At 37.5% G+C, this 24,652-nt stretch overlaps 3 protein-coding genes across 3 annotated transcripts; all 3 read left to right on the top strand.

The window, feature by feature from the left end:
• The first annotated feature begins 8,312 nt into the window (after nucleotides 1-8,312).
• LOC133739238 (BIIDXI-like protein At5g11420) lies at nucleotides 8,313-11,462 on the top strand. Its single transcript, XM_062166985.1, has 3 exons — nucleotides 8,313-8,425; nucleotides 9,839-10,354; nucleotides 10,691-11,462. The coding sequence occupies exons 1-3, from the start codon at nucleotides 8,353-8,355 to the stop codon at nucleotides 11,221-11,223; spliced, it is 1,122 nt and encodes a 373-aa protein (XP_062022969.1). The 5' UTR covers nucleotides 8,313-8,352; the 3' UTR covers nucleotides 11,224-11,462.
• Nucleotides 11,463-13,370: 1,908 nt separating this feature from the next.
• Nucleotides 13,371-18,198, top strand: LOC133739232 ((6-4)DNA photolyase). The gene is made up of 14 exons (XM_062166973.1): nucleotides 13,371-13,725; nucleotides 13,848-13,919; nucleotides 14,119-14,199; nucleotides 14,304-14,483; nucleotides 14,554-14,625; nucleotides 15,239-15,325; nucleotides 15,447-15,545; nucleotides 15,629-15,712; nucleotides 16,097-16,183; nucleotides 16,329-16,400; nucleotides 16,495-16,608; nucleotides 16,995-17,082; nucleotides 17,172-17,267; nucleotides 17,599-18,198. Exons 1-14 carry the CDS (start codon nucleotides 13,423-13,425, stop codon nucleotides 17,775-17,777), a joined length of 1,614 nt encoding a protein of 537 aa, XP_062022957.1. The 5' UTR covers nucleotides 13,371-13,422; the 3' UTR covers nucleotides 17,778-18,198.
• A 746-nt stretch (nucleotides 18,199-18,944) lies between these two features.
• Nucleotides 18,945-23,015, top strand: LOC133725141 (cytochrome c oxidase subunit 5b-1, mitochondrial). The gene is made up of 6 exons (XM_062152274.1): nucleotides 18,945-19,257; nucleotides 19,350-19,435; nucleotides 19,745-19,795; nucleotides 21,878-21,944; nucleotides 22,070-22,149; nucleotides 22,686-23,015. The coding sequence occupies exons 1-6, from the start codon at nucleotides 19,113-19,115 to the stop codon at nucleotides 22,737-22,739; spliced, it is 483 nt and encodes a 160-aa protein (XP_062008258.1). The 5' UTR covers nucleotides 18,945-19,112; the 3' UTR covers nucleotides 22,740-23,015.
• The last annotated feature ends 1,637 nt before the right edge of the window (nucleotides 23,016-24,652 follow it).

Genomic DNA, 24,652 nt, shown 5'->3' with positions numbered 1-24,652 from the left:
CGAGCCTGATATCTCGCACTTACGCATTTTTGGGTGTGCCATTTATGTGCCTATTACGCCGCCACAGCGTACTAAGATGGGTCCACAACGACAAATGGGCATTTATGTTGGATATGAATCTCCAACGATCGTCCGCTACCTTGAACCCTTGACATGCGATCTCTTTACCGCTAGATTTGCGGATTGTCACTTTGATGAGACAGTCTTCCCATCGTTAGGGGGAGATAAGAACACAGATGTTCAACAGGAACGACAGGAATTGTCGTGGTCTGTCCCCACTATGTCTCATCTCGATCCCCATACCGCACAGTCCGAACTTGAAGTGCGAAGAATAATCGAGCTCCAGAACGTAGCAGACACTCTGCCTGATGTGTTTTCTGATGTTGCCAAAGTGACGAGATCACACATACATGCTGCAAACGTGCCTGCAAGGATCGATGTCCCGAATACTGGACATCACGCCACTCCTGTGACACCAGGAGATGGCGCCATTGCCCAGCATGGCAATGATGTGGCATCTATGGCCGCAGGTCCCGCAAGAAAGCGCGGTAGACCGATTGGTTCGAAGGATACTCGCCCTAGAAAGAGAGCGAATGAGGTACAAACAAATCCTTTGATCATCGATACTCAAAATCCGTCCCATAAGAATGTTCCGGATTATGGTTATGTCCAAGAGACATCATTGGGGGACGCCCCAATGTCAGAACCTATCCCTGAGAACGTAGAGATCTTTGTAAATTACACTAGTGTACATGGGATGTGGCAAAGAAACTCCATCATCATTGATGATGTGTTCGCGTATTCAGTGGCGCGTGAGATTATTGAGACCGATGACATCGAACCACGCTCCGTTGATGAATGCCAACGTAGAGCTGATTGGCCAAAATGGAAAGATGCGATCCAGGCAGAACTTGATTCTCTAGCGAAAAGAAAGGAATTCGAACCAGTTGTGCCAATACCGCCCAACACCAAACCAGTTGGTCACAAATGGGTATTCGTTAGAAAGCGTAATGAAAAAAACGAGATTGTAAGGTACAAATCTCGCCTTGTGGCGCAAGGTTTCTCACAACGCCCTGGAATCGACTACGAGGAGACCTATTCTCCCGTAATGAACGTCATAACGTTCCGCTACCTTGTCAGTTTGGTAGTTTCTGAAAAACTGAACATGCAGCTTATGGATGTGGTTACTGCGTATCTATATGGGGATCTAGATACAGAGATATACATGAAGATTCCAGACGGAATTCAGTTACCCAAATCAAGTGGCTCTAAACCACGGAGCGCGTTTGCGATTAGATTGAAACGCTCACTATATGGATTGAAACAATCCGGACGGATGTGGTATAACCGTCTGAGTGACTACTTGATTGGAAAGGGATATGTCAACAATGAACTATGCCCATGTGTGTTCATAAAAAAGACAAGTTCCGGATTTGCAATAGTAGCGGTTTATGTTGATGACATGAACATAATTGTCACCCTTAAAGAGTTAAGGGAAACCACTGAACACTTGAAATTCGAGTTTGAGATGAAAGATCTTGGGAAAACACTGTTTTGCCTCGGTTTAGAACTTGAGCACCGTAGAGATGGTATCCTGATTCATCAATCAGCTTATACCCAAAAGATGCTTAGGCGTTTCAACACTGACAAGATTAAGCCTTCAAACACCCCAATGGTCGTCCGTAGTCATGATCCAAAGAATGATCCATTTCGTCCAAAAGATGATGATGAAGAAGTGCTAGAGGCAAAAGTGCCCTACCTAAGTGCAATAGGCGCATTATTGTACTTAGCACAATGCACAAGACTGGATATCTCATTCGCTGTGAACTTGTTAGCTAGATATAGCTCTACGCCTACACGACGCCATTGGACTGGTGTTAAAGATATATTTCGATACCTAAGTAGTATGATCGATATGGGTTTGTTCTATCCCTACAGAGAGAAGATGGATTCGGACCCATCAAGTGCCAGGGACGCCACACATGGTGGACTGCGTTCCCTCTCCCCATCCCAAAACGATATAAGTGTTTTGGAAGGTTTTGCTGATGCTGGGTACCTCTCTGACCCACACAAAGGTCGCTCCCAAACTGATTATGTTTTCACCATGGGAAAGACCGCGATATCTTGGAGGTCTACAAAGCAGACCTTAGTCGCTACCTCTTCGAATCATGTAGAGATTATTGCTCTTCACGAAACAGTTCGTGAATGTATATGACTTCGATCCATAGTTACGCATGTTCGAAGCAATTGTGGCTTGAAGTCTACCACAGATGAGCCAACAAGCATTTATGAGGATAATGCTGCTTGCATTGAACAAATGGAACAAGACTACATCAAAGGCGACAACACCAAGCACATATCGCCTAAATTCTTCTACAATCAGCAACAACAGAAGCTCCTCAAGATCAAAGTGAACCAGGTTCGATCTGAGGACAATGTGGCAGACTTGTTTACTAAGTCATTACCCAAATCCACGTTCGAGAAACATGTGGCAAGAATTGGCTTGCGGAAATTATCTGAACTCCCATGATCGTAGTCATCAGGGGGAGGCGCAGACATCAGGGGGAGATGTCTACATGTTCGTCTCGAAGCGTGAAGGCTGTGTTGTGCTATTTTTTCCCTTCGACCGAGGTTATTTTTGTCCCACTGGGTTTTTTTTACTCGGCAAGGTTTTTAACGAGGCAACGAGAGAAGCACCGCGTTTGGGCAACACAAGGGGGAGTGTTCAAGTAAACCCTAATTTGTGTTTGGCCCAAACTCTAGGTTACTTGACCTAGTGGTAATAGAGTTAAATTAGAAGGATCTAGATTCCTATTCAATGTAAGATTACTTTCCTTGTATGATTGAGATTCTATGCATTGTAATCCTCTATATAAAGAGGCCCCTATTATCAATGAGAAGACACAGCGAATTTCTCTCAATTTCAGTTTCTCTACAACACTCCTAAATAAATTCATTAATATCATTGATTCACCTCCTAAAATCTAAAAGGAAATATAAAAGAGTAAAATTGGTATTGCAAGATTATAATTTGACAAGATATATTATGTGGAAAGCTGTGCGTATGGTAATTATGCTACGTTGTAATCGGGTTACATATCGAGTTATCTTTCTGTTATGTCACCGCTATGTCAAAGCAAATAGAGCCGTCAGTAGTGTGCTCTTTGCTAGTTGGTGCGTAGTTGAATACAGTTATTCAGTAGAGACGCATGATATTATTTCAGGACGTTCTCTAGATGCTTATTGTAATAAGAGGTTTAGGCTCAATGTCCCCCCATTGTATTTGACAGTTTCATTAATCAAGGCTTGAGGGCAGCTGCACCAGCCCTTTATTAAAAAAAAAAAAAAAGATATATTATGTGGAATTGAAAATAGAAATTTGTATTTACTTACATGGCATGACAACTAACATTAAGGCCACAAATCTTAGTCCTCATTGAAGCCTCCTATCATTGCCCTTCATCTTATACGTTACATATCTCATAGCTAGGTATTACTAATGGTGGTTCTAGTTGGACCTCCAAATTTGATATTTGGACCTCCAACTTTTTTCAATTATTAATAGACTTTGTCAAATTATATGAAAAGACAAATAAAGACAGAGAGAAAAATGAAAAAAAAAAAAAAAAAAAACAACAACAACAAATACTCTTCTTACCTCCCCAAATATAACATTCAATTAATTTTTTTTCCCGGAATTTCCTTATATTGCCTCTGTAGTTTTATAATTTACCAAAAATAATTAAGTAAAAATAATAATTATCATTTAATACAAAAGTAAATTCAAAACAATCTGATATGAAATTTCCTTAAACTAAATTCATTCAATATTATGATATAGTTATTACTTGATCTTCCAACCCAAAACCTTGAAATCCTTCTTTTAACAAATTCAAAGGGATTCCAGCAACATATCAAGATCGAGAACCAACCATCTGATTAATTTTGGTGGAGGAGAGACCTATTCATAAGAGAGCAATATCATATGATTTTGATTCATTCTTCTTCTCGTGGTTGAAGATACAGATAAAAAGTAGAGTAATAAATTGTTGTATCTCATGTTCAAGGGTGTTTTGGTAAAGATAAGGAGGTCTACTTAGCGTTTCAAGTATTCTAAAAAGCAAATTAGAGGTGTAATAAGTATGAGAAGTCCAAATAACAAATTTGGAGGTCAAACTAGAATTACCACCCTATTACTAATCACTGTATACATTATACAAATAAATTAGTAGAAGTATTTGATTTTTGCATATCACGATTTTATCCACGAGCTACAAGATTAAATATATAACAAATTACATTTAAGTTATTGACAAAAGATGACTTTACAAATAAATCATCTAAAGATTGAATTAAACATATAAGGACTAAATCTTACAAATAAGGACAATGTGCTCTCCACTTGCCACATGTCATGAGTTAATTTACTTTTTTATCCTTAACTACTTCTTTTAACTTCTAATCATTTTATAAAGATCAAATCTTACAAGTAAGGACAATCTACTCTCCACATGCCTCATGCCATGAGTTAATTTACTTTTTTACCCTTAACTACTTCTTTTGACTTCTAATTCCCTTATATTACTTTTTTTTTTTTCTGAGAATAATTCTTTATGTTACTTTTATTTCCTTGATAATAATCCATTTATGTTACTTCACAAAATCTCACTCTCTTACTACTCTCATCTCATCATCTAATCCTGCTACTGCACTCATACTCGTCCAGTTCTGCTACTTGTTTTCTGCTACTGCACTCGTCATCGCCCAATCCTGCTACTGTATTCGTCCAATCCTGCTACTGCACTCATACTCGTCCAGTTCTGCTACTGCACTCGTCATCGCCCAATCTTGCTACTGTACTCGTCCAGTTCTGCTACTTGTTTTCTGCTACTGCACTCGTCATCGCCCAATCCTGCTACTGTACTCGTCCAATCCTGCTACTGCACTCATACTCGTCCAGTTCTGCTACTTGTTTTCTGCTACTGCACTCATACTCGTCCAGTTCTGCTACTGCACTTGTCCAATCCTGCTACTGCCCTCGCTGCACTCATACTCGTTCAGTTCTACTACTACACAGTAGCACATAATAACAATAAACTGCAGAAAGAAACTTCAATTAAACACAGTAGCAGGTACATAACAATAATAAACTACACAAATAAACTTCAAATAAAATGCACACAAATAAACATCAAATAAACTGCACACAGTAGCACATAACAAAAATAAACTGCAGAAAGAAACTTCAAATAAACTGCACACAGTAGCACATAACAATAATAAACTGCACAAATAAACATCAAATAAACTGCACACAGAAGCACATAACAATAATAAACTGCAGAAAGAAACTTCAAATAAACTGCACACAGTAGCACATAACAATAATAAACTGCACACAGTAGCACATAACAACAATAAACTGAACACAGTAGCACATAACAACAATAAACTGCAGAAAGAAATTTCAATTGAACACAGTAGCACATAACAACAATAACACAGTAGCACAGTAGCACAAATGCAAGAATAACACAGTAGCACATAACAACAATAAACTGAACACAGTAGCACAACTACTGCACTACTTTTGTCTGAGAACAACAAGTCTTTCAAAAAAAATCTGAAATGCAACTATAATACCACCATCACAAGCAAAAGCACAACTACTCCAAACCAACAGCTATTATCTGAAGTCCCAACAAGTGACACCACATTTTAAGTATAACCCCACCACAAGCAAAAGCAAACTCAAGTAAGCATCAGAAAAAAACCGACTTATCTACAAACCAAACAAACCCAAATATCATTTCCAGCTTCTCTGCACAAACGAGATGCTGAAGACTATAATTTATGCTGCTACTGTATGTGCCAAAGTTAGTGTGTCAAAGTCTCAAATTACAAGACTCAGTAAACATATAACAAGACCTTTGATCAACCACAGCTGACTCCAATAATTACTCCTAAAACTTGAACATGAGATCACACCACAGACTCGAGTTCAACCCATATTTAGCAGATTACGTGCTTAACCGAAATTAAAAAAAAAAAAAAAACACAAGCAGCTAAACTATTTAGGACAAACTATCATCCAAAACTAAATTGATGCAGCAAACTAAACTGCTTTCAGAAATCATATTCCTTCATCTACAAATCTAAACTACAGTTCGTTTTGTAACAAAAAAAAACTACAGTTCATTCAACTTTTCTTTTTCTTATTAAAAACAGAACTCTTTGAATCCCAGAAAATAGCCAAACTAACAATTAAACTCTCATTCTCATAAATCCCATATCCCATCTCATAAAACCTCTCAATTCATCCTTAACAACAAGTTGCAACCACAAACTAAACATTAGTGATAGCCCAAAATCAACAGCAACTGACCAATTCCTCATCGGATTTCAGAAATTTGATGTTCCTGGCCGTCGATTCAGTTGATCTTCACTGATCGAAACCAATCAGAGCTTCTCGCAGATCACAACCAAGTCGGAATCATCCGAAACGAGGCGATCATCATCAGCAGCGACGCCGCCATCCCTCTGTTCCTGTCGCCGGCGTAAGAGCGCTTGGACGAGGCGGACTTCTTTGATGCCTTGAGGAGACGATGCGGGAGCTCATCGCCAGCTTACGGTACTTTGCACATCAGACCTCTGTTTTGGGGTTATTCTATCCTACAGTGGCGTCATTGTAATATTAACAAAAAATTGTTCAAATTTGTAATTGCGGATGAAACACCAGGAATTAAGCCTGCTTTATTTTCTTTGGGCCCGGGCTCCTTGTCCTTATTTGTATAAAACTTACAAAAGGTGGGTTTTCTGTTTTTCAATCTTTGGTCTGTTACTTATATGTAATTTTCTATTAAATATATAATTAAAGAGATTGATTGATTGAATGTGATTAAATTCAAATTATTGGGGGATGGGTGGTTTCGTTTTTCCAATCTTATTTGAAGATCCAAGAAGACATTAATTATGTCCACCGCAGCCATGTGGGTTTGCATGATAAGATTTAGGGTTGGTTTATATATATACACAATGATCAAGATATTGGATATTGCTGTAATAATAAAAATATTATGAGTTAAAAAGTTTTAAAATATTATATCGAAAAGATGTTGCGTCGTTTCTTAAAAGATTAAAAAAAAAAAAAACAAATTCATATAGTATCATAGTTTACAGTTTAGACATTATTTTAGTATCCTCTAAATAATGTTATTAACTTATTATTTAAACGAATGGAGGACTTTTGCTAGAAGGAGGAGGGAGGTAGAAGTAGAACGACCAAAATAGGAGGGAGGTAGAGGCTTGAAACCGACACCGCATAAGCATACCCGACCTTATATTGGACGAAAACACATGCAATTGGAACTTCTTGTCTAGAGGATAATTACCTCCACTAGAAGACAGTTCCTAAAAGTTCAAGTTAAGGATCAGAATTAGTACTATTATTAAGAACTAGCTAGTAATTAAGTGTCAGTTGTTTACTGAAACCAAGAAATTCCTAAATACTTTGAATTTTGGAAAAATTCCTTTATATGAGAATTATTACGTAGAGCAAACGTACCACGTGGTGGTGGGGCAGTCCAATCAAAATTCAGAAAATTTTAAGTGTGTTATGAATTTATCCTTATTTATTAAAATAAAATACTCAAAACACCCCATTGCATGTTCACTGATTGAACAGTTTTACTAGCCATGTGGTACGTTTGCCCTACCTAAGAATCTGTGTGTGTGTGTGGGGGTTGTCTCCGCATGGAATTGTTAATCTGTTTGGACAAAAAGTATTAATTCTTGAGACTTCAAAATTAATTTTCACAACTAATCATCCTATGTTTTAGACAGTGAAGCAAAACTTAATCTAATATGAAGATGCTGTTTTAATGATAATGTAAGTTTTTTTTTTGACGAAATGATAATGTAAGTTTGAACAATCAATTAACCAAAGTTGTTAACCTAAATGGTACGTAATAGATGGTGAGAGACGGTAGAGAATTAAATCTGAATTTAGACTATATCCCAGATTTGATCATTTCAATAATTTAACCATTTAATCATAGATGATATTGAAAATATAGTCAACTTAATTGCTTTCAATTTGCAGCAACCGTTTCTTAATAATATGCACATATATAGTATATATGTATCTGATTTTCCAGGAAGCTGGCTTTAAGGATATAGGGTTCCAATGGTGGCATTATTGTAGTTCCTTGAAACTCAGTGGCTTTCTCAGGGCATGAACCAGCATATAAACCACAGCTCACTCTTTGCGACCTCATCGATTCCTACTTCTCTCTCTCTCTTTCATCAGTTCTTCTCCATCGAATTGAAGTCTTTGTGTCTGTCTGAGCCACCATGTACAAACTCACTGCGCTATTGGTGCTACTATGCGCTGGTTGCCACACAAGTTTATCTGCTCCTACTGATGGTAATTAATTAACCTCCTCGCTCGCTCATGCTTTTGCAAACTCCATTTTGTTCCTAGTATTCCATATTGATAACGTAGAATCTCGCATAAGAAATTTCAAGTCTCACGTGCATGATCAGTTAACCATATTTCTAGTCTCTCCACACTAATTGATTTTGTGTTGGATGCTTTCGGTACAATTCGATATCATCTCTTAGCTCTTTAATTCTTGTAAAATTGGTCTTGTACGTAATTAGTATAGTAAAGCTAGCCAGTTCCTAACACGGTAATACCTACAAAATTAGAGATAGAAATCAAGCTGGACATTGTCTTTGGTCTTTAACTGATCTTGCTTTCATTACTTTCTGAATGATAATTAAACAGTATATTTCTGCTCCTCTTTATATTTTAAGTCCACGAAGATATCGACCGACTTCTTTCATAATAATTCCCATATATTAAGTTAGTTTCCAGCGAGGGCGATCTTTTCTTTCTGCACATGGAAACGGCTCATGCTTTTGCATGCGCTAGATTTGTTAATGACTAAAATATCCTTTTTGTTGGCATTAATCATAAATATCATATGTACAAAGGAATGGCATATATGTCACTTTCTCGCCTGTTATGAGATTTGCTTATAGCTGGCATTAAAAGTTCATTTTAGCTCATGTGCTTGGTTGTTCAATCCAAACAGTATAAAAATGGGATTGCATGCGCAGATTTTTCCTAGAGTAAACTGCAGACAAAATCAATCAAGCTATCCAATTTTCGATACTAAATAATTTTTAAATAAAGATCTGTTAGCATGTAGCTGGAATATTGCAGTCAGATCGAACGAGTATGAATCATCGATTACTTTTAATTTCTTTTACATTGTATTCAAATACGTCTACAATGTTAAATGTTGTAAAATTTTCGACGTCAAAACCCATTATGGGTGATAGAAGAAAGCAAACAAAAAATGTCCCGATAAAATGCCTGTAATGTTATCTTTTTTTTTTTTTTCGTTAACTGTAATGTTATCTTTTTGATGGTATAATAAGTTGGCAATTCCAATTTCCAAGAGTCCAAAAACCAAGTAACCTTCCAATTTCTGTCACCAAACTCGAATTAGTCGGGGTTCTTTGTCAGCCATGTTATGAAAAGTATGTTCTTAAACAAAATCAGTCATCACCATCACTGCATCCCCACATGTGATCTTCGCGTGGCATTAACAAAGGCAAAGACAATAATACACCCATTTATATATTCATTATAAAGTTTTTTTTTTTTTTTTAAATTTATTTATCACATTTTCTTTTACTGCTAGCCAAATATTTATTGAGTTTCAGTTTAGGTATCTTATTTTAATTTCCCATCATCATTTTAATGTGTATGTTGGCTAGGGTAAGAGAAATTGTGCATGAGGTTAATTGTTAGCCCGATCGATTTCAGGTCTATTACCGAATGGCAACTTCGAGTATGGCCCTAAACCGTCACAAATATTGAAAGGCACGGTGGTAACAGCCCACAATGCCATTCCCAACTGGGAAACCTCAGGCCATATTGAATACATAAAATCCGGCCACAAGCAAGGCGACATGTTGCTGGTGGTTCCCGAGGGTGGCTTCGCCATCAGGCTTGGAAACGACGCCTCGATCAAGCAGAAGATCAAGGTGACCAATGGCGGCTTCTACTCCATAACGTTCAGTGCGGCCCATACGTGTGCACAAGAGGAGACAGTGAACATTTCAGTCAATCCCAACATTGAGAAACAAGACTTTGGCATAATTCCGGTTCAGACCACGTACAGCAACACTGGGTGGGATTCATATTCTTGGGGCTTTAACGCTTTTGCTGATGAGATTGAGGTAACCATCCATAACCCGGTGGTGGAGGAGGATCCGGCTTGTGGCCCGCTAATCGATTCGGTTGCTTTGAAGGTCATGGAGATTCCTCAACCTACTAGAGGTAATACCTAAGGTTAACTATAAAATATGCAAGTTGCCATAAAAAATCTAAATTTTCTTTTTCATTTCTCACGTGGATTGTCTAATACTATGTTGGAGAGTCAGAAATAAAAAGTTTGAAAAATTTTGAACGATCTTGATCCACGATGAAAAAACTTAAATTTGCGATATAATCAGAATTATGATTGTATATGATATAAATAGTTTCATCACATTATCATACCATATCAATAGAACTCAATTCTAATGAATTACATAAACAACGACTAGCTAGATCCGTCACATTATTTTTGTTTTTCTATGATTAAACATTGATTTGGTAATTTACATTTTGCAGCCAACTTGTTGAAGAATGGCGACTTCGAAGAAGGACCTTATTTGTTTCCCAACACATCATGGGGTGTCCTCATCCCACCCCACATCGAAGATGACCACAGTCCACTACCAGGCTGGATCATCGAATCCCTCAAGGCCGTTAAATACATCGACTCCAATCACTACACCGTCCCCGAAGGTCGAAGGGCCATAGAGCTCGTCGCCGGAAAAGAGAGCGAATTGACCCAAGTGGTCTTCACCAAGCCCGGCAGGCGCTACGCCCTCACATTCTTAGTTGGCGACAGCAACAACGGCTGCCAAGGCTCCCTAGTTGTCGAGGCATTTGCCGGCAAGGACACGGTGAAGGTTCCTTACGAGTCCAAAGGTAAAGGAGGGTTCAAGAAGGCCAGGCTCCTCTTCACCGCCGTGTCGCCGCGCACACGTATCATGTTTCTGAGCACGTTCTATACCATGTCGAGCGATCACTCCGGCTCTCTGTGTGGTCCGGTGATCGATGATATCAAGTTGCTCGGCATTCGCGGACGACGTGTTTGATTGATGCTTATGGAAGTTAGTTGTGTGAGACCGAGATGATGAAGATGATGAAATTGTGCTTGCTTTGCTTGAGCCTTTTTAAGTAGCTGTTAATTAATTAATCATATAATATAATACTTATATTATATAGGGGTTTATTTAATTATTTACGTACGTTTTTGTAATAGGAGAAATTAAGATGTGTAATATGAGTTTACAAGAGTTTTTATCTATATATCTATGCATCCTTTACTATCAAATGAAACGAGGTTCACCAATTAGCAAAAACTTGTTGTTTTTGTAGACATTAATGTCTAGTTGCTTGTTTCATCTTATACGTTACATATCTCATAGTATCACTAATCACTGTATACATTACACAAATAAACTAGGGGCCTAGTATAGAACAACGTTTATGAGAGTATAATGTCTTATTACTTCCAAGATTTGTTTCGGGAAGAAAAAGTTGAATCGAAATTTAATCAACATATACAATGACTTTAGTCTTATTTGACAAATGATTTTTTAATCTCGATGTACACATAATGAATAAAGGAATCACATGCATACGTACTTTGTTACACTAGCATTCCCAAACATTGATAGGGAAACTAGTGAAAAATTTATTTCTCATGCTCATGAAAAAGGCCAAGAAACTAATTTCATTTCTGCGAACCAAATAAGGTCTTAGCTAGGTGGCCGGAAAGAATAATCTTACTCAGGTGGTTAGTTGATTATGAACTTAGTTATATTTCTAGAAAAATAACAGTATAATCGAAATGCTCTATCATTCTCCATAATTAAATTTTAAATCCAACGACAGTCATGTACAAGGCACAAATGAATTAACTACCACAATCCACAAAAAAAAAAAAAAAAAAAAAAAAAATATATATATATATATATATATATATATATATATATATCTATACTATTATTAAGAGAAGAGGTTTTGTTAGCCAAAATCAAAATTTTTGACCGAAATGACCCTAAAACATTAAAATACTTTGAGAATTAATTAAATCACAAGGGCCATTATGACAATTGCAAATTATATTTTTATTAATAAAAATAAACAAAATAAATCCCACAAATTCCACTTTTCTCTCCCTCTATCCTCTCTATGCAATAACTGTTTTCATCCATTATTTTTTTTCTTTTTTTTTTGAAAAGAAAAATACTTACACATGCAGAGCATGTGTAGAGAAATGTTAGTATATCTATACTATTATCTATACTATTATTAAGAGAAGATGTTTTGTTAGCCAAAATCAAAATTTTGGACCGAAATGACCCTAAAACATTAAAATACTTTGAGAATTAATTAAATCACAAGGGCCATTATGACAATTGCAAATTATATTTTTATTAATAAAAATAAACAAAATAAATCCCACAAATTCCACTTTTCTCTCCCTCTATCCTCTCTATGCAATAACTGTTTTCATCCATTATTTTTTTTCTTTTTTTTTGAAAAGAAAAATACTTACACATGCAGAGCATGTGTAGAGAAATGTTAGTATATCTATACTATTATTAAGAGAAGAGGGTTTGTTAGCCAAAATTGAAAATTTTGACAGATTTAACCCTGAAAGATTTAAAAACTTTGAGAATAAATTAAATCACAAGGATAAATAGGACAATTATAAAATAGATTTTTATTAAGAAAATTATAAAAAAAAAATAATTCCACAACCCCCATTTTTCTCTCCCACTATTTTCTCTCTGCGATAACTACCAGTGAATCTGTTTCTTCTCAATAACTACCCACATTTTTTTTTCAACGAAAATTTTTTGTACACATGCAGAGCATGTGATTGCAGACTAGTATATATATATATCAGAGATGTCCCCCTGGTCAGCAGCTGACCAGGGATTTTATGGTCAATCACCGTCCGATTTCAATCGGACGGTTGACAACTCTCTAACTTTTTAAAAGATGAAAGCTGTCAACCGTCCGATTTCAATCGGACGGTGATTGATCATGAAATCCCTGGTCAGCTGCTGACCAGGGGAACATGACTCATATATATATAGGCGTAAAAATTGAAATGCTAACACTAATCACGTGGCGCTATATAACACGAACAACGTGGCGCCCTCATCACCGGTTCTAACATTTGCCCTGGAGCAAAACACCCATTAATAAAGCGCGCGAACAGAGCAAACGGTTCAAACTCTCTCTTCCTTTTCAGAAGCGCTCTCCGTCCCAACCCGATAATGTCATCCGGGTCGGGTTCTCTGATGTGGTTCCGCAAGGGCCTGAGGATCCACGACAACCCTGCTCTCGAGCACGCCTCCAAGGCCTCCAATTTCCTCTACCCGGTCTTCGTCATCGACCCGCACTACATGAAGCCCGACCTGACCGCACCCTCCTCCGGGTCCTCCAAGGCCGGCCTGAACCGGATCCGGTTCCTGCTCCAGAGTCTGGTCGATTTGGATTTGAGCCTCAAGAAGCTCGGGTCCAGATTGTTGGTGCTTAAAGGCGACCCCAGCGAGGTCATCGTTCGTTGCCTTAAGGAGGTTAATTAACTTTCTCTTTTTTTATTTTTTTATTTATTTATTATTCACTATATAATTTTAATTATCAAGAATTTAATTGAAATTTAGAGTTTGGGGTTTTGGTTTGTTGTTTGTTTGAGCAGTGGGATGTGAAAAAGCTTTGCTTTGAGTATGATACTGAACCATATTACCAAGCTCTAGATGTTAAAGTCAAGGTATGCAGCTTTATGTTTTTCATTTCTGTGATTACAAGTGATATCATGTAAAATGTTATATTATTGATTATCAAATCGATATATGTACTTAGTTTCAACGTAACACTAATACTTAAATCTTGAATGGGTTGTATAGGGTACTATTTAGGATGTGCTTAGATATTGGGTAACAGCAAGAGGGTTTTGTTTGTTTTGGCAGGGTTTCGCATCCGCGGCTGGGATTGAGGTTTTCAGTCCTGTAAGTCATACGCTGTTCAATCCTGCGGAGATTATACAGAAGGTGAGGTTTTTGAAGTAATATGTTAATTGTCAGTGATTTTGTGATGGAGGGTTTTGTTATATGCTTGTTTGATTGATGGATGAATTTATTTGATGGCATAAAAGAATGGGGGAAGGCCACCTTTGAGTTATCAATCATTTGTAAAGCTTGCTGGGGAACCCTCGTGGATATCCACGCCTCTTGCTATGACGCTTTCTTCACTTCCTCCGGTTGGGAATGTTGCGAATTGTGAGGTTTCAGAAGTTCCGACTGTTGAAGAACTTGGTTATGAAGAGGCTCAACAGGTTTGGTCGAACGCTTTTTTCATGGCCCGTATGGTTCAAGTTTGTTATTATAACAAAAGACATTGTGCAGGATGAATTTTCTCCTTTTAGAGGTGGTGAGTCAGAAGCCTTGAAGAGGTTAAGACAATCAATCGAAAAAAAGGTGCAATGCAGCATTTCATTGTGAAGCTTTATTTCGCTTTTGCTCCAATGGCTAGTAGTCTGTGATTTTTTCTTTGTCATTAACAATGGAAGCTTGCACATTTATGATTCAACAAACAATGTACTCAAATGTGTCGCAGAAGACACTTATGTATTGCAGAAGATGTACTTCATGGTTCTTATTCATTATGATTTTGGCTGAACCATTTTTACCCTCTTCTACTAGAAATACACTGAATAGCCCCTGGTTAATGAAACTGAGGTAGTTGGTTGGTGAATCAAGTGTTTTAGAGTAAGAATTGCAATGTGAAATTTGTGTTTCGACTGTGGGAATTTGTTTTCAAGTATTTAGTTTGTTTGACTTGAACTTTTTCATTTTGAATGCCAGTTTATTTAGCCAATTCAAGGATATGTGCATGTATGGCATTGTGCTGTCTCTTTCTATTATAAATTAGCACTGTTCCATCTGGTTTTGATTCTTGTTACCTGGTTCCAATGATACGTATCTATTTGTGTCTTTTTATTGTTAATTACCATGGTTTGTGCTTTACTTCAAATGTAGTAGGATGTCGTCTTGGCTTTTACATCAACCTGTTCTTTCATTGGTGGTGCAGGAGTGGGTGGCAAACTTCGAGAAACCTAAGGGTGATCCATCTGCATTTCTAAAGCCAGCAACAACTGTTTTATCACCTTATTTGAAAGTGAGTTGTAAATAAAGAAGAGCTTAATTATTTAACATAAATCATCTTCTTTGAAATAACCACACTTTATGGCATGCATTTCTTTAATGTTTGTTACTTTGTTTTCGCCATCTTTTTGTAGTTTGGTTGTCTCTCTTCTAGATACTTTTACACATGCCTTCGAGATGTACAGAAAAATGTCAAAAGGCATACATTACCCCCAGTATCTCTTGCTGGACAGGTTAGTCAGCCTAAACTAGTTCTATCATATCTTGAATTTCTTACTCTAAATTTAGAAATATAAAAGATCATCTCAATCTTCAGTTATTATGGCGAGAGTTTTTCTACACAGTGGCATTTGGCACTCCTAATTTTGACCAGATGCGGGGAAACAAAATATGCAAGCAGGTAAAACTTATGGCTGAAGTTAAGTTGGCGTTCTATTAGCTTCTATGACTTTACTTCTATATTTTGATATTTCTGAGAACTTGTTCTTACCATAGGATGCTTTTTTTAGACAATTGAAAGTTGTACACTAAAGTGCATGATACATTTTGTTGAGTGAGACTGCAACTTTAAAAGATAGGGTGCCTGTTAGCAGTACTCTAGTTTATTCCTGTGTGGCAAAACTTTAAAATTCTGATTACCTGTGGGAAGCACTGTAGTTTTCAGCAATAAGTTAAATTAAATATCCTTGAATGTTAATTAATAAAGATAATCTCTATTTCTACCGTGACATACTGTCAGGTTCCATATCTGTAATAAATCTTTGGTAACTGCACATTGTTGTAGATACCTTGGAATGATGATGATAAATTGCTGGCAGCATGGAGGGAGGCTAGAACAGGATACCCTTGGATCGATGCTATCATGACCCAGGTAGGTCCGTGGCATTACCGCATCCTTCTTCTACATGGATATGATTATATTGGATGTTATTCAAACTAATCTGCATCTTTATATTAATATCTTCTTATTTCGGCACTCTATTTGAAGCTCATACTGTACATGTTTGCTGTTTTAGCTCCGCAAGTGGGGATGGATGCATCATCTAGCACGACATTCTGTTGCATGTTTTTTAACTCGTGGTGATTTGGTAAGGATTTCAAATTTTCAATACTCTTCTGAGCTGGTAATATTTTCCTTTAGTTCCCCAACTCTTTTCTTACGCTAATTGTTTTTGTTGATAGTTTGTTCACTGGGAAAAAGGGCGTGATGTTTTTGAGAGGCTGCTGATTGATTCAGATTGGGCAATCAATAATGGAAACTGGCTATGGCTATCATGCTCATCATTTTTCTACCAGGTGTGAAGATTTACCACCCATTCTTAAAGTTATAAATTAGTTGTTTAGATTTAGCACTAGATTGATAGGTGATTGTCTTTGATCTGAAGATTCTGAACATTGGGCTTTTTCCATAGGCTATAATACCAAGTCATGATTAGGTTTCAGATATCTCATCTAGGACATTATGGTAAACTTTCATAGTTTGGAATTGTGTGATAGATGTTTCTAATCCTGGTGACTTGGCGTAGATTACAGTTTACAATTTGTTTCTTCTTAAAGCATAATGAAGTAGGCTTCTCTGTGATTTGAGAATTTTTAATCTTGACTATTGATGCTTTCATGGTTAATTTTACTGATTACTTTGATGCAATACTTTACATATGAATGACTTTCATTATGGCCAGTATAACCGTATCTATTCCCCAATCTCGTTTGGAAAGAAGTATGACCCAAATGGTGATTACATTAGACAGTTTCTCCCTGTACTTAAAGGTATGCTTTACTTTCTTCCATTTCCATCATATTCTTTCTGCTGAATCGATGTTCTTGTATGAAATGTATAACCAAATTTCATTGGCCAGATATGCCAAAGGAGTACATTTATGAGCCATGGACAGCTCCTCTGAGCATTCAGAACAAAGCAAAGTGCATAATTGGAAGAGATTATCCAAAGCCAGGTCAGTTCTGTCAGTATTTATTAAATCAGCTTAAACTGGAGGGCAGCGTTTGTGTGCCTAATACTCTATTGCAGTATAAATAACTCTGTCATCTTCATTCTCGGGATAATACAAAGTATTATAGATTTTGGGGATGAAAGGTGAAATTTTGGTCTTGTGGGAAATCAACCAAAGATGCAATGCTATGGTGTTACTTTTACTGTGATTTTTGTTCTTTTAGTTGTGGGGACTGGGGAAATGGCATTTTATAGGGCTAACACAGCGTGTCTGCCTGACTTCACTGATTATGTCATTTTAGTACTTTGCTTACTTTCTTCCTATAATATTTCAGTGGTTTATCATGATTCTGCAAGCAAAGAGTGCAAGAAGAAAATGGCTGAAGCATATGCATTGAACAAGAAGTTGACTGGCTTGGTGAGCGAAGCAGATCTAATAAACTTGCGAAGAAAACTGGAGGAAGACCAAAAGCCAGAGGTAAAGAACAAACGGCAAAGAAAGCTGACGGGCTAATGGTATTGCATAGTGACAAACTAGCTAGTTGCAGAAATAGATGAACTAGTTGTAGCTGCCTGCCCTCCTCTCATTTCGGAAAGATTTAGTAGTATTATCTTCTGATGACCTGGTCTTGATAGTGTCCATAACTCACTATGCGCAGATCTAACAGCCGCTGCCTGACCTAACCTTTGAACTCAGCTTGGTCACCCAATGCTAGGAAAACCTTCTAACCCTTCTCTCTTCGCTTCATTTAGTTATGCTCTGTAATTGTGCATTCCAGTCTTTCATTATTCATGTACGGTATAACATTGCTTTGCAGCTTGTGCACCATAATTACTGCAAACTCAGGATGCAGGATATGTAAAATGGTGCTCTACTATTAATTGTAGTTGATTGCATACTAAATTTGTTCATCTTTCAGCTGGATCAATTTCAATGTCTCCTTTTGGTTAGTATTATGATTCTTGTTCAACATCAAGAGTCGTTAGATTAGTAATCTACTCAAAATTAAAGGATAAAATTCTAAATTGCACAGTTTAGTCATTTAACTTGAGTATGGTTCAACATTTCAACATAAATAGTGTAATTTTACTTGACAAAATTTTTACTAAATTGCACAGTTTCTCCAAAATCAGAAAATCTCCTATTTCTTTTCTTTGTGCATTATCAAATAATTCTTTTTCCCAATATCATAATTTTTTTTTTCTTTCCCTTAATGGGTAATATTCCCAAATCCCAACACTTCATTGGCCTCCTGGAGTCCTGGTCCTCCTTTACGCCAGTAAGTGGGACCTGAGATAGCGAATCATCATTGGAAATTTAACCACTTACCACAAAATGATTGTTCATCGGAATATATGCTCCTCAATGGGTAATTCCAGAAAAGAAAATGTCCGTAACTCCATTCTAATAGGACCAAAAAAAAAAAAAAACAGATAATTAGTAGGAAAATCAACTATGCACTAATAAAAATAGAAGATTGGATAGCATTAATATATTTTTTGTTATTAAAAAAAATTATCTATAAATATTAACGGCTGAGATCTGTTGATTTGCACTGTAAAAGAATTTTCCAATGTATGATTCTATTTTTCCATCTAAATTTGACAAATCAGGACACGTGCGACCCCCCTACATGTCACGTGCGAGGTGAAACCCCTAGCTCGCCACCATCCCCAAGACCCTGAGACACTCTTGACTCTCCCATACCCATTTCCTCCCACATTTTGTCGAGATCAAGATATCGACCATCAATCTCTCTCTCTATATATCTCCATCAACAACCGGAGGTGACCTGAAATCACAAGGAGAGAGAATCATCACCATCACCACCACCACCACCACCAAACCATGTGGCGGAGAATCCTCTCTTCGGCTCAGCTCAGAACCCTAACCCTAGCCGCCGCCGCCCCATGCCGATCCGCCGCCGCATCCTCTCCCGCACGCTTCTTCATCCCCAAGCCCCTTCCTCGCTACTTCAGCACCACTCCTTCTGGTACAATCCCCCCCCCCCCCCCAAATCCCTGATTCCGTCTCTGTTCTTGAAAATTTCCTGATTTGAGTTTTCTCTGTGTGTGTTTGTTGTAGCGGACACTTCTGTGAAGAAGAAGGTTGAGGAGATAATGCCCATTGCCACCGGCCACGAGCTAGAGGAGCTTGCAGCTGAAGTTCAGGTGACATTTCCGTTTTCCCCAACTTCATTTTTCGTGTTCTTCCAACTTTTTGTCTATGTTTGTTTAGAAATTGATTTGATATCCTGTGTTTGTTGGAATCGAAAATGTTGGGTAAGAAATTGATATTGTGAGTGAATGTGGAATCTTGCTTTATTTTGTTAGTTGTTAATGTAGCTCAGTTGAATCCTAAATCACTGTTTATATTTCATTTCCGATGCCGGTTTAGAAGCTAAAGGAGTATTCAATAATATGCTGGTTTTAATGGTTGAATGCCTTTTTTTATTTATTTACATTTTTCAACTTTCTCAGGGAAAGGATATCCTGGAAATCGACCATCCCGAAGGTCCTTTCGGCACAAAGGTCAGTCTGATATGAAATTTTAGTAAAAATAGACTCTAGTTTATTATTGCAGAATGGTTTAAAAGTCAGTTTATCTAGCTTTTTGCTATGCAATCTGAGGGTGAGTTAGGATTGTGATCATTGTATAATGTGAAGAGCTGATCAATTTTGGTAATGAATTTTTCTCAGATATTAAGGGGTATTGTTCTTCTTAAGTTTATGGTGTTATAATTTGCACATTTGTTGTACAGTGTACTTGATACTCGCTTAAAACAAATGATGTTCTGAAAAATGGGACAGAAAAATCATGGTAGCAATTCATCAAAATTTAAGATAAAGAGGGTGAAGGCATGATCTAGTCAATCAATTGTGCCATTATATTGAGCAAGCTGTAGGACCTTTTTCATAGTGCTGGGTGATCAAACTGCCATTCACTTTGATTCTGGTTTCATGGTTGAACCAGACCCACCGGCTGCCAGGTGTTCTGGTTAATAGGGGTGGACTGGCTGGTCCATTGTGGTTTTAAATTTTCTTTTCAAATGAGTAGACAATTGGGTTGCCCTGATATAGGTTGATTTTAGTTATATACTAGTGTTTCTTTGCAAGTAAATGTTGTGATTATAAGTTGATAGTATAGGGACACTGTTGTATTATGTAATAGTTGGTTAGAAAGGAAAATCTGAGCAAGGAATAGGTTTTGGGTGTTAGGTTTCATTTTTGGACATCTGTAGCCTTCGGTTTCTTCAGAATACTGAGAAATTCTTTTCTTTTCTATTTATTTCAGCTGGGACTGCCTCTAGTTAGGTGAGCTGGTTTCATTTTTTCTGTCGCTCTCTTTTTGATAAGTGTTAAGCGCAGCTGTCTGAGTGGACAATGGACTCCTTGTCCTCTTCGTAATTTAGGTTGTTTTCATATATTACCTTTAATAAAATCTGTTTCTTTCTGGAATGGATGGAACCATTTCAAATTTGTATTGGAATGTACAAAATCCACACCACCCCTTGCAGTTTGATGTGCTACTTAAATGGTTGCAAGGTTGTTGAATTAGTATATGGTCGATTTTAATGTTCTATTGATTTCCTAATTTAATGCGTAGAATCAGACGTCTTTCCATCAAACTGTTTTCTTTGTGGGACTTTTTCAAGAACTGTTTGAAAAATATGAGTCATATTATTTCTCATCAAATACTATCAAGTTTAAGACTCCATATGAGTTTCATGGCTGATCCTTTGGTTATATTTCTATACAATCATAACATGAGTAATATTGGTAGTTAATAACTCTGACAATTATTGTAAATCTCCCAGTAATTCATCCCACTCTGGCTCTTTATATCACTTAGCAGCTATTGGCACCCATTATACAAAAAGTATATTTTCTGTCTCCACAAAAGTACAGTCATCTGTTATGCATCCAAGGAGACAGGAATTAAAATACTGTTGAGTTTGTTGCATGGCCGTTCTGTTCTCTAAGTTGACATTTGTGTTACTATTAATCTGATGCAACTTCACCATTTGCGGATCATTTCTCCACTGCTCTGATTCTTTATCGTGGTAGTAGTTGTTAAGGAAGATTGGAGCATGTTGGTTTATTCCAAAGGGTTGTTCTGAGCTCTTAAAGTACTTGGTTCCAGGGTTGAGGAAAAGTAAAGAAAGTAAAACCCTATGGGGCTACTTGATTTGTAGTTTTTGCCTTTTTGGGTTCTATAGATGGAATGTAACATAATCATCTTCTAGGGTTATAAATGGGTGGGCGTGGGAGAGATTTGGGATGTTTGCGATTGTGTTCTGCTTTATGGACATCGGTTACTGTTGTGAACTGATGCTTAACCTGGTTGCCACTGTCTATGAGTTTTGTAGAGTCTCTCTTATCTCTGAGGACTTCGTAAGCAAACCTTTTAATGTAACTCTTTCATCATAATCAAACCTTTGTTTCTTCTAAAAAATCAACATGTTTTTAGTCTACTTGGTGGGAGGAAGAAGTTATTTTCTTTTGGTTTTCTGAAAGTCCATAATCATTTTATACGTCTACCTTTTCCTTTAATGTTGTTATTAAGAGATAAAAGATGTGAAATTCTTATTATATATGTGATTTGGCCTATAGGAAGCACCTGCAGTTGTGAAGTCCTATTACGACAAGAGAATAGTTGGATGCCCTGGTGGTGAAGGCGGTGGGTATTTCTTGTCTTTATAGTTTCTCTTCATGTATGCTTGTTCACTAATTTATATGATACGGAAAAAAAATTCTTGTAATTTGATGTCCATATGATTTGTTACCCCCGATATTTTATTGCAGAGGATGAACATGATGTTGTGTGGTTTTGGCTGGAGAAGGGCAAGCCACATGAATGCCCGGTCTGTTCACAGTATTTTGCGGTAAGTGCGGTCTAACTCGATGCCATGATTTATTACAGTTCCCTGATGGAGTTGGATGTTATTGAATCCCTCCCTCCGGAATGAAATTTTTTGTCATTTTGTGTCTTAAATTTGGTTTAGATTCAATTAGATGTGGTTTTTCATGAAGCACATACATGGATGTGTGAGACTGGTCAGAGGACTGTGATTTCAATTAACTGCTCACCACATTGATATGGCAGCCATAGTTATAGAAGAGTTATTGAGCCCACCGGTATTCATAACCTGAGCCCCATATGCCCATGGTTGACACTAAATTAGCTGTTCCAGTACTTTGGTTCATAACCTTCATTATCTAAATTCTAAAGATGGTAGGGGTCATGCAATAGGTTATTTACACATGCTTTTAGTCATACCTTGTAGGGTAGATTCAGACAACATCCATTTGGCCTTTGTATACTACCATGTTAAAATCACAGTGTTTGATCAGTTTGATCATTTGGTGGTTTACATGCTATGCTTGTTCCACCTAATGTATTTCATTTGATACCTCACAGCTTGAAGTGGTTGGACCCGGCGGATCTCCAGACCACTCTGATGATCATCACTAATTGCAGCCTGATATTATTCGGATGGAATAAAGTCAGGGGAGGAGACAATATCCAGTATACGCTGCAACATTGACGTTCAAAAATGAAAAAGCCTTTTATTTTGTTTTGTTGGTTTGTCCTAGTTTTTTGTGGCTGTTGCTTTTGCAACATTTGAGATAGAACCTCTGTGATAATTTAGACACAGGGTGGTTACCTTTCGGAACTATGGATCTTGTAAGGACATCCTTCTATGCTTGCCAAATAATCGATAGGTACTACTTGATTCTTTTCCTTAAATGGAATGGTGGAACCCTTGTGTATTTCACTTGCTTAATCTCAGGAAAGTACTACTTTCACCATCATCAAATAAAAGAGTTTTGGTTGTACAAACAGCTGCGTTGGTGCTATTAAACGTAGTAAAGTGCTGTTTTTTATGGCCGTATGACCTTATTGTCTCAACTAGTTAGTCCCATAATACTAATCAGTGCTTATAGGAGCTGAATAATACGCTTATAGTAGATGTTGCTGTCGCTCTTTACATGTAGGCCATTGCTGTCACACTTCGACCTCGCTCAAGGGAAGCCCCAATTGCCAACGTGCAATCCCCACGCCTGGCGACCTCCGCTGACTAACTGATGTTCACCCCGGATGCAACTCCATCACTGCTCCAATTGCGACTCCCACAGCCAACCAACCACTCGCACTGCCTGAGCTTGACCAACAACACCCATTAGACAATTGTTAACCAACAATCTTAATGATTGATGACTGCCAGCAACTCAACATGCCGGTCGATTTTGCCCCCTCTTATTCTTACCGTCATCTCGATCACTAGCGACTCTACCAAGTTACCAGCAGCCTACATTAATTAGATAAGGTAAGCCAGTTAGAATTCTCTTCACTAATAGTCTAATACCATCTCCCTATAGGAGCCCTTGCCACCTAACAATAACATGTTGTCTAGTGACGGACAATTAGGAATAACAAAAATCCCAATCGAGAATCCCAACCTGATGAAAGATAAATTCGAGGGAAACTGAGTGATAGAGAAGTTTATTTTTGATATTTGATTTCTCATATCTGGCCCTTCATGAGTCTGAATTCTACTTCAAGTGGGGCCTTTCACATAATCGCATTGTTTTTCATCATAGAGAATAGAGAGAAATAATGTGTTTCTATTTTGGTAGACATTTTCTTTTGGAATATTTATTCAAATTATAGAAGATTTAGCCATTTGTTTTAGGGAAACGATATTTGAGAGAGAATTAAATCGTGCTTTCATTGATAATAGGGGTCTCTTTATATAGAGGATTACAAGCATAGAGATAGAGTTGTACATGGAAACATAATCGTACATTGATTGGATATCTCCTAAGATTCTCCGAGAATATCTCTAATATAAACCCTATTTCAACTAAAGCAAGTAATCTCGAGTTTGGGCCAGATACATATTCTGGATTTACTTGAACACTCCCTCTTGTGTCGCCCAAACGTGGTGCTCATCTCGTTGCCTCATTAAAAACCTTGCCGAGTAACAAAAACCCTGTGGGACAAAAATAACCTCGATCGAAGGGGAAAAAGAGCACAACACACCCTTCATGTTTCGAGACCATACATGTAGACATCTCTCCATGATGTCTGCATCTCCCCCTGATGACAACGGTCATGGGAGTTCGGATAACTTCCGCAAACGATGCTACCAACATGTTTCTCGAAAGTGGAATTTAGGCAATGACTTAGAGAGCAAGTCTGCCACACTGTCCTCAGATTGAACCTAGTTCACTTTGATCTTAAGGAGAGTCTGTTGTTGCTGATTATGCTTGGCATTGTCGCTTTTGATGTAGCCTTGCTTCATTTGTTCAAAAAAGGCAGCATTATCCTAAATGCTCGTAGGCTCATCTGTGGTAAACTTCAAACCACAATTGTTCGAACAT

Source organism: Rosa rugosa, chromosome 1 (genome assembly GCF_958449725.1).
Source record: "Rosa rugosa chromosome 1, drRosRugo1.1, whole genome shotgun sequence".
Lineage (NCBI taxonomy): Eukaryota > Viridiplantae > Streptophyta > Magnoliopsida > Rosales > Rosaceae > Rosa > Rosa rugosa.
This window is presented reverse-complemented; position numbering and strand designations above follow the sequence as displayed.

Excerpts from the sequence above, each read along its gene's own strand:
- LOC133739238 (XM_062166985.1), top strand. The coding sequence starts at position 8,353 with ATGTACAAACTCACTGCGCTATTGGTGCTACTATGCGCTGGTTGCCAC. Across the intron at positions 8,426-9,838 it reads TTTATCTGCTCCTACTGATG|GTCTATTACCGAATGGCAAC; the intron begins GTAATTAATTAA and ends GATCGATTTCAG. Across the intron at positions 10,355-10,690 it reads GATTCCTCAACCTACTAGAG|CCAACTTGTTGAAGAATGGC; the intron begins GTAATACCTAAG and ends TACATTTTGCAG.
- LOC133739232 (XM_062166973.1), top strand. The coding sequence starts at position 13,423 with ATGTCATCCGGGTCGGGTTCTCTGATGTGGTTCCGCAAGGGCCTGAGG. Across the intron at positions 16,184-16,328 it reads TCGATGCTATCATGACCCAG|CTCCGCAAGTGGGGATGGAT; the intron begins GTAGGTCCGTGG and ends TTGCTGTTTTAG. Across the intron at positions 17,083-17,171 it reads GTTTCTCCCTGTACTTAAAG|ATATGCCAAAGGAGTACATT; the intron begins GTATGCTTTACT and ends TTCATTGGCCAG.
- LOC133725141 (XM_062152274.1), top strand. The coding sequence starts at position 19,113 with ATGTGGCGGAGAATCCTCTCTTCGGCTCAGCTCAGAACCCTAACCCTA. Across the intron at positions 19,796-21,877 it reads AAGGTCCTTTCGGCACAAAG|GAAGCACCTGCAGTTGTGAA; the intron begins GTCAGTCTGATA and ends TTTGGCCTATAG. Across the intron at positions 21,945-22,069 it reads ATGCCCTGGTGGTGAAGGCG|AGGATGAACATGATGTTGTG; the intron begins GTGGGTATTTCT and ends ATTTTATTGCAG.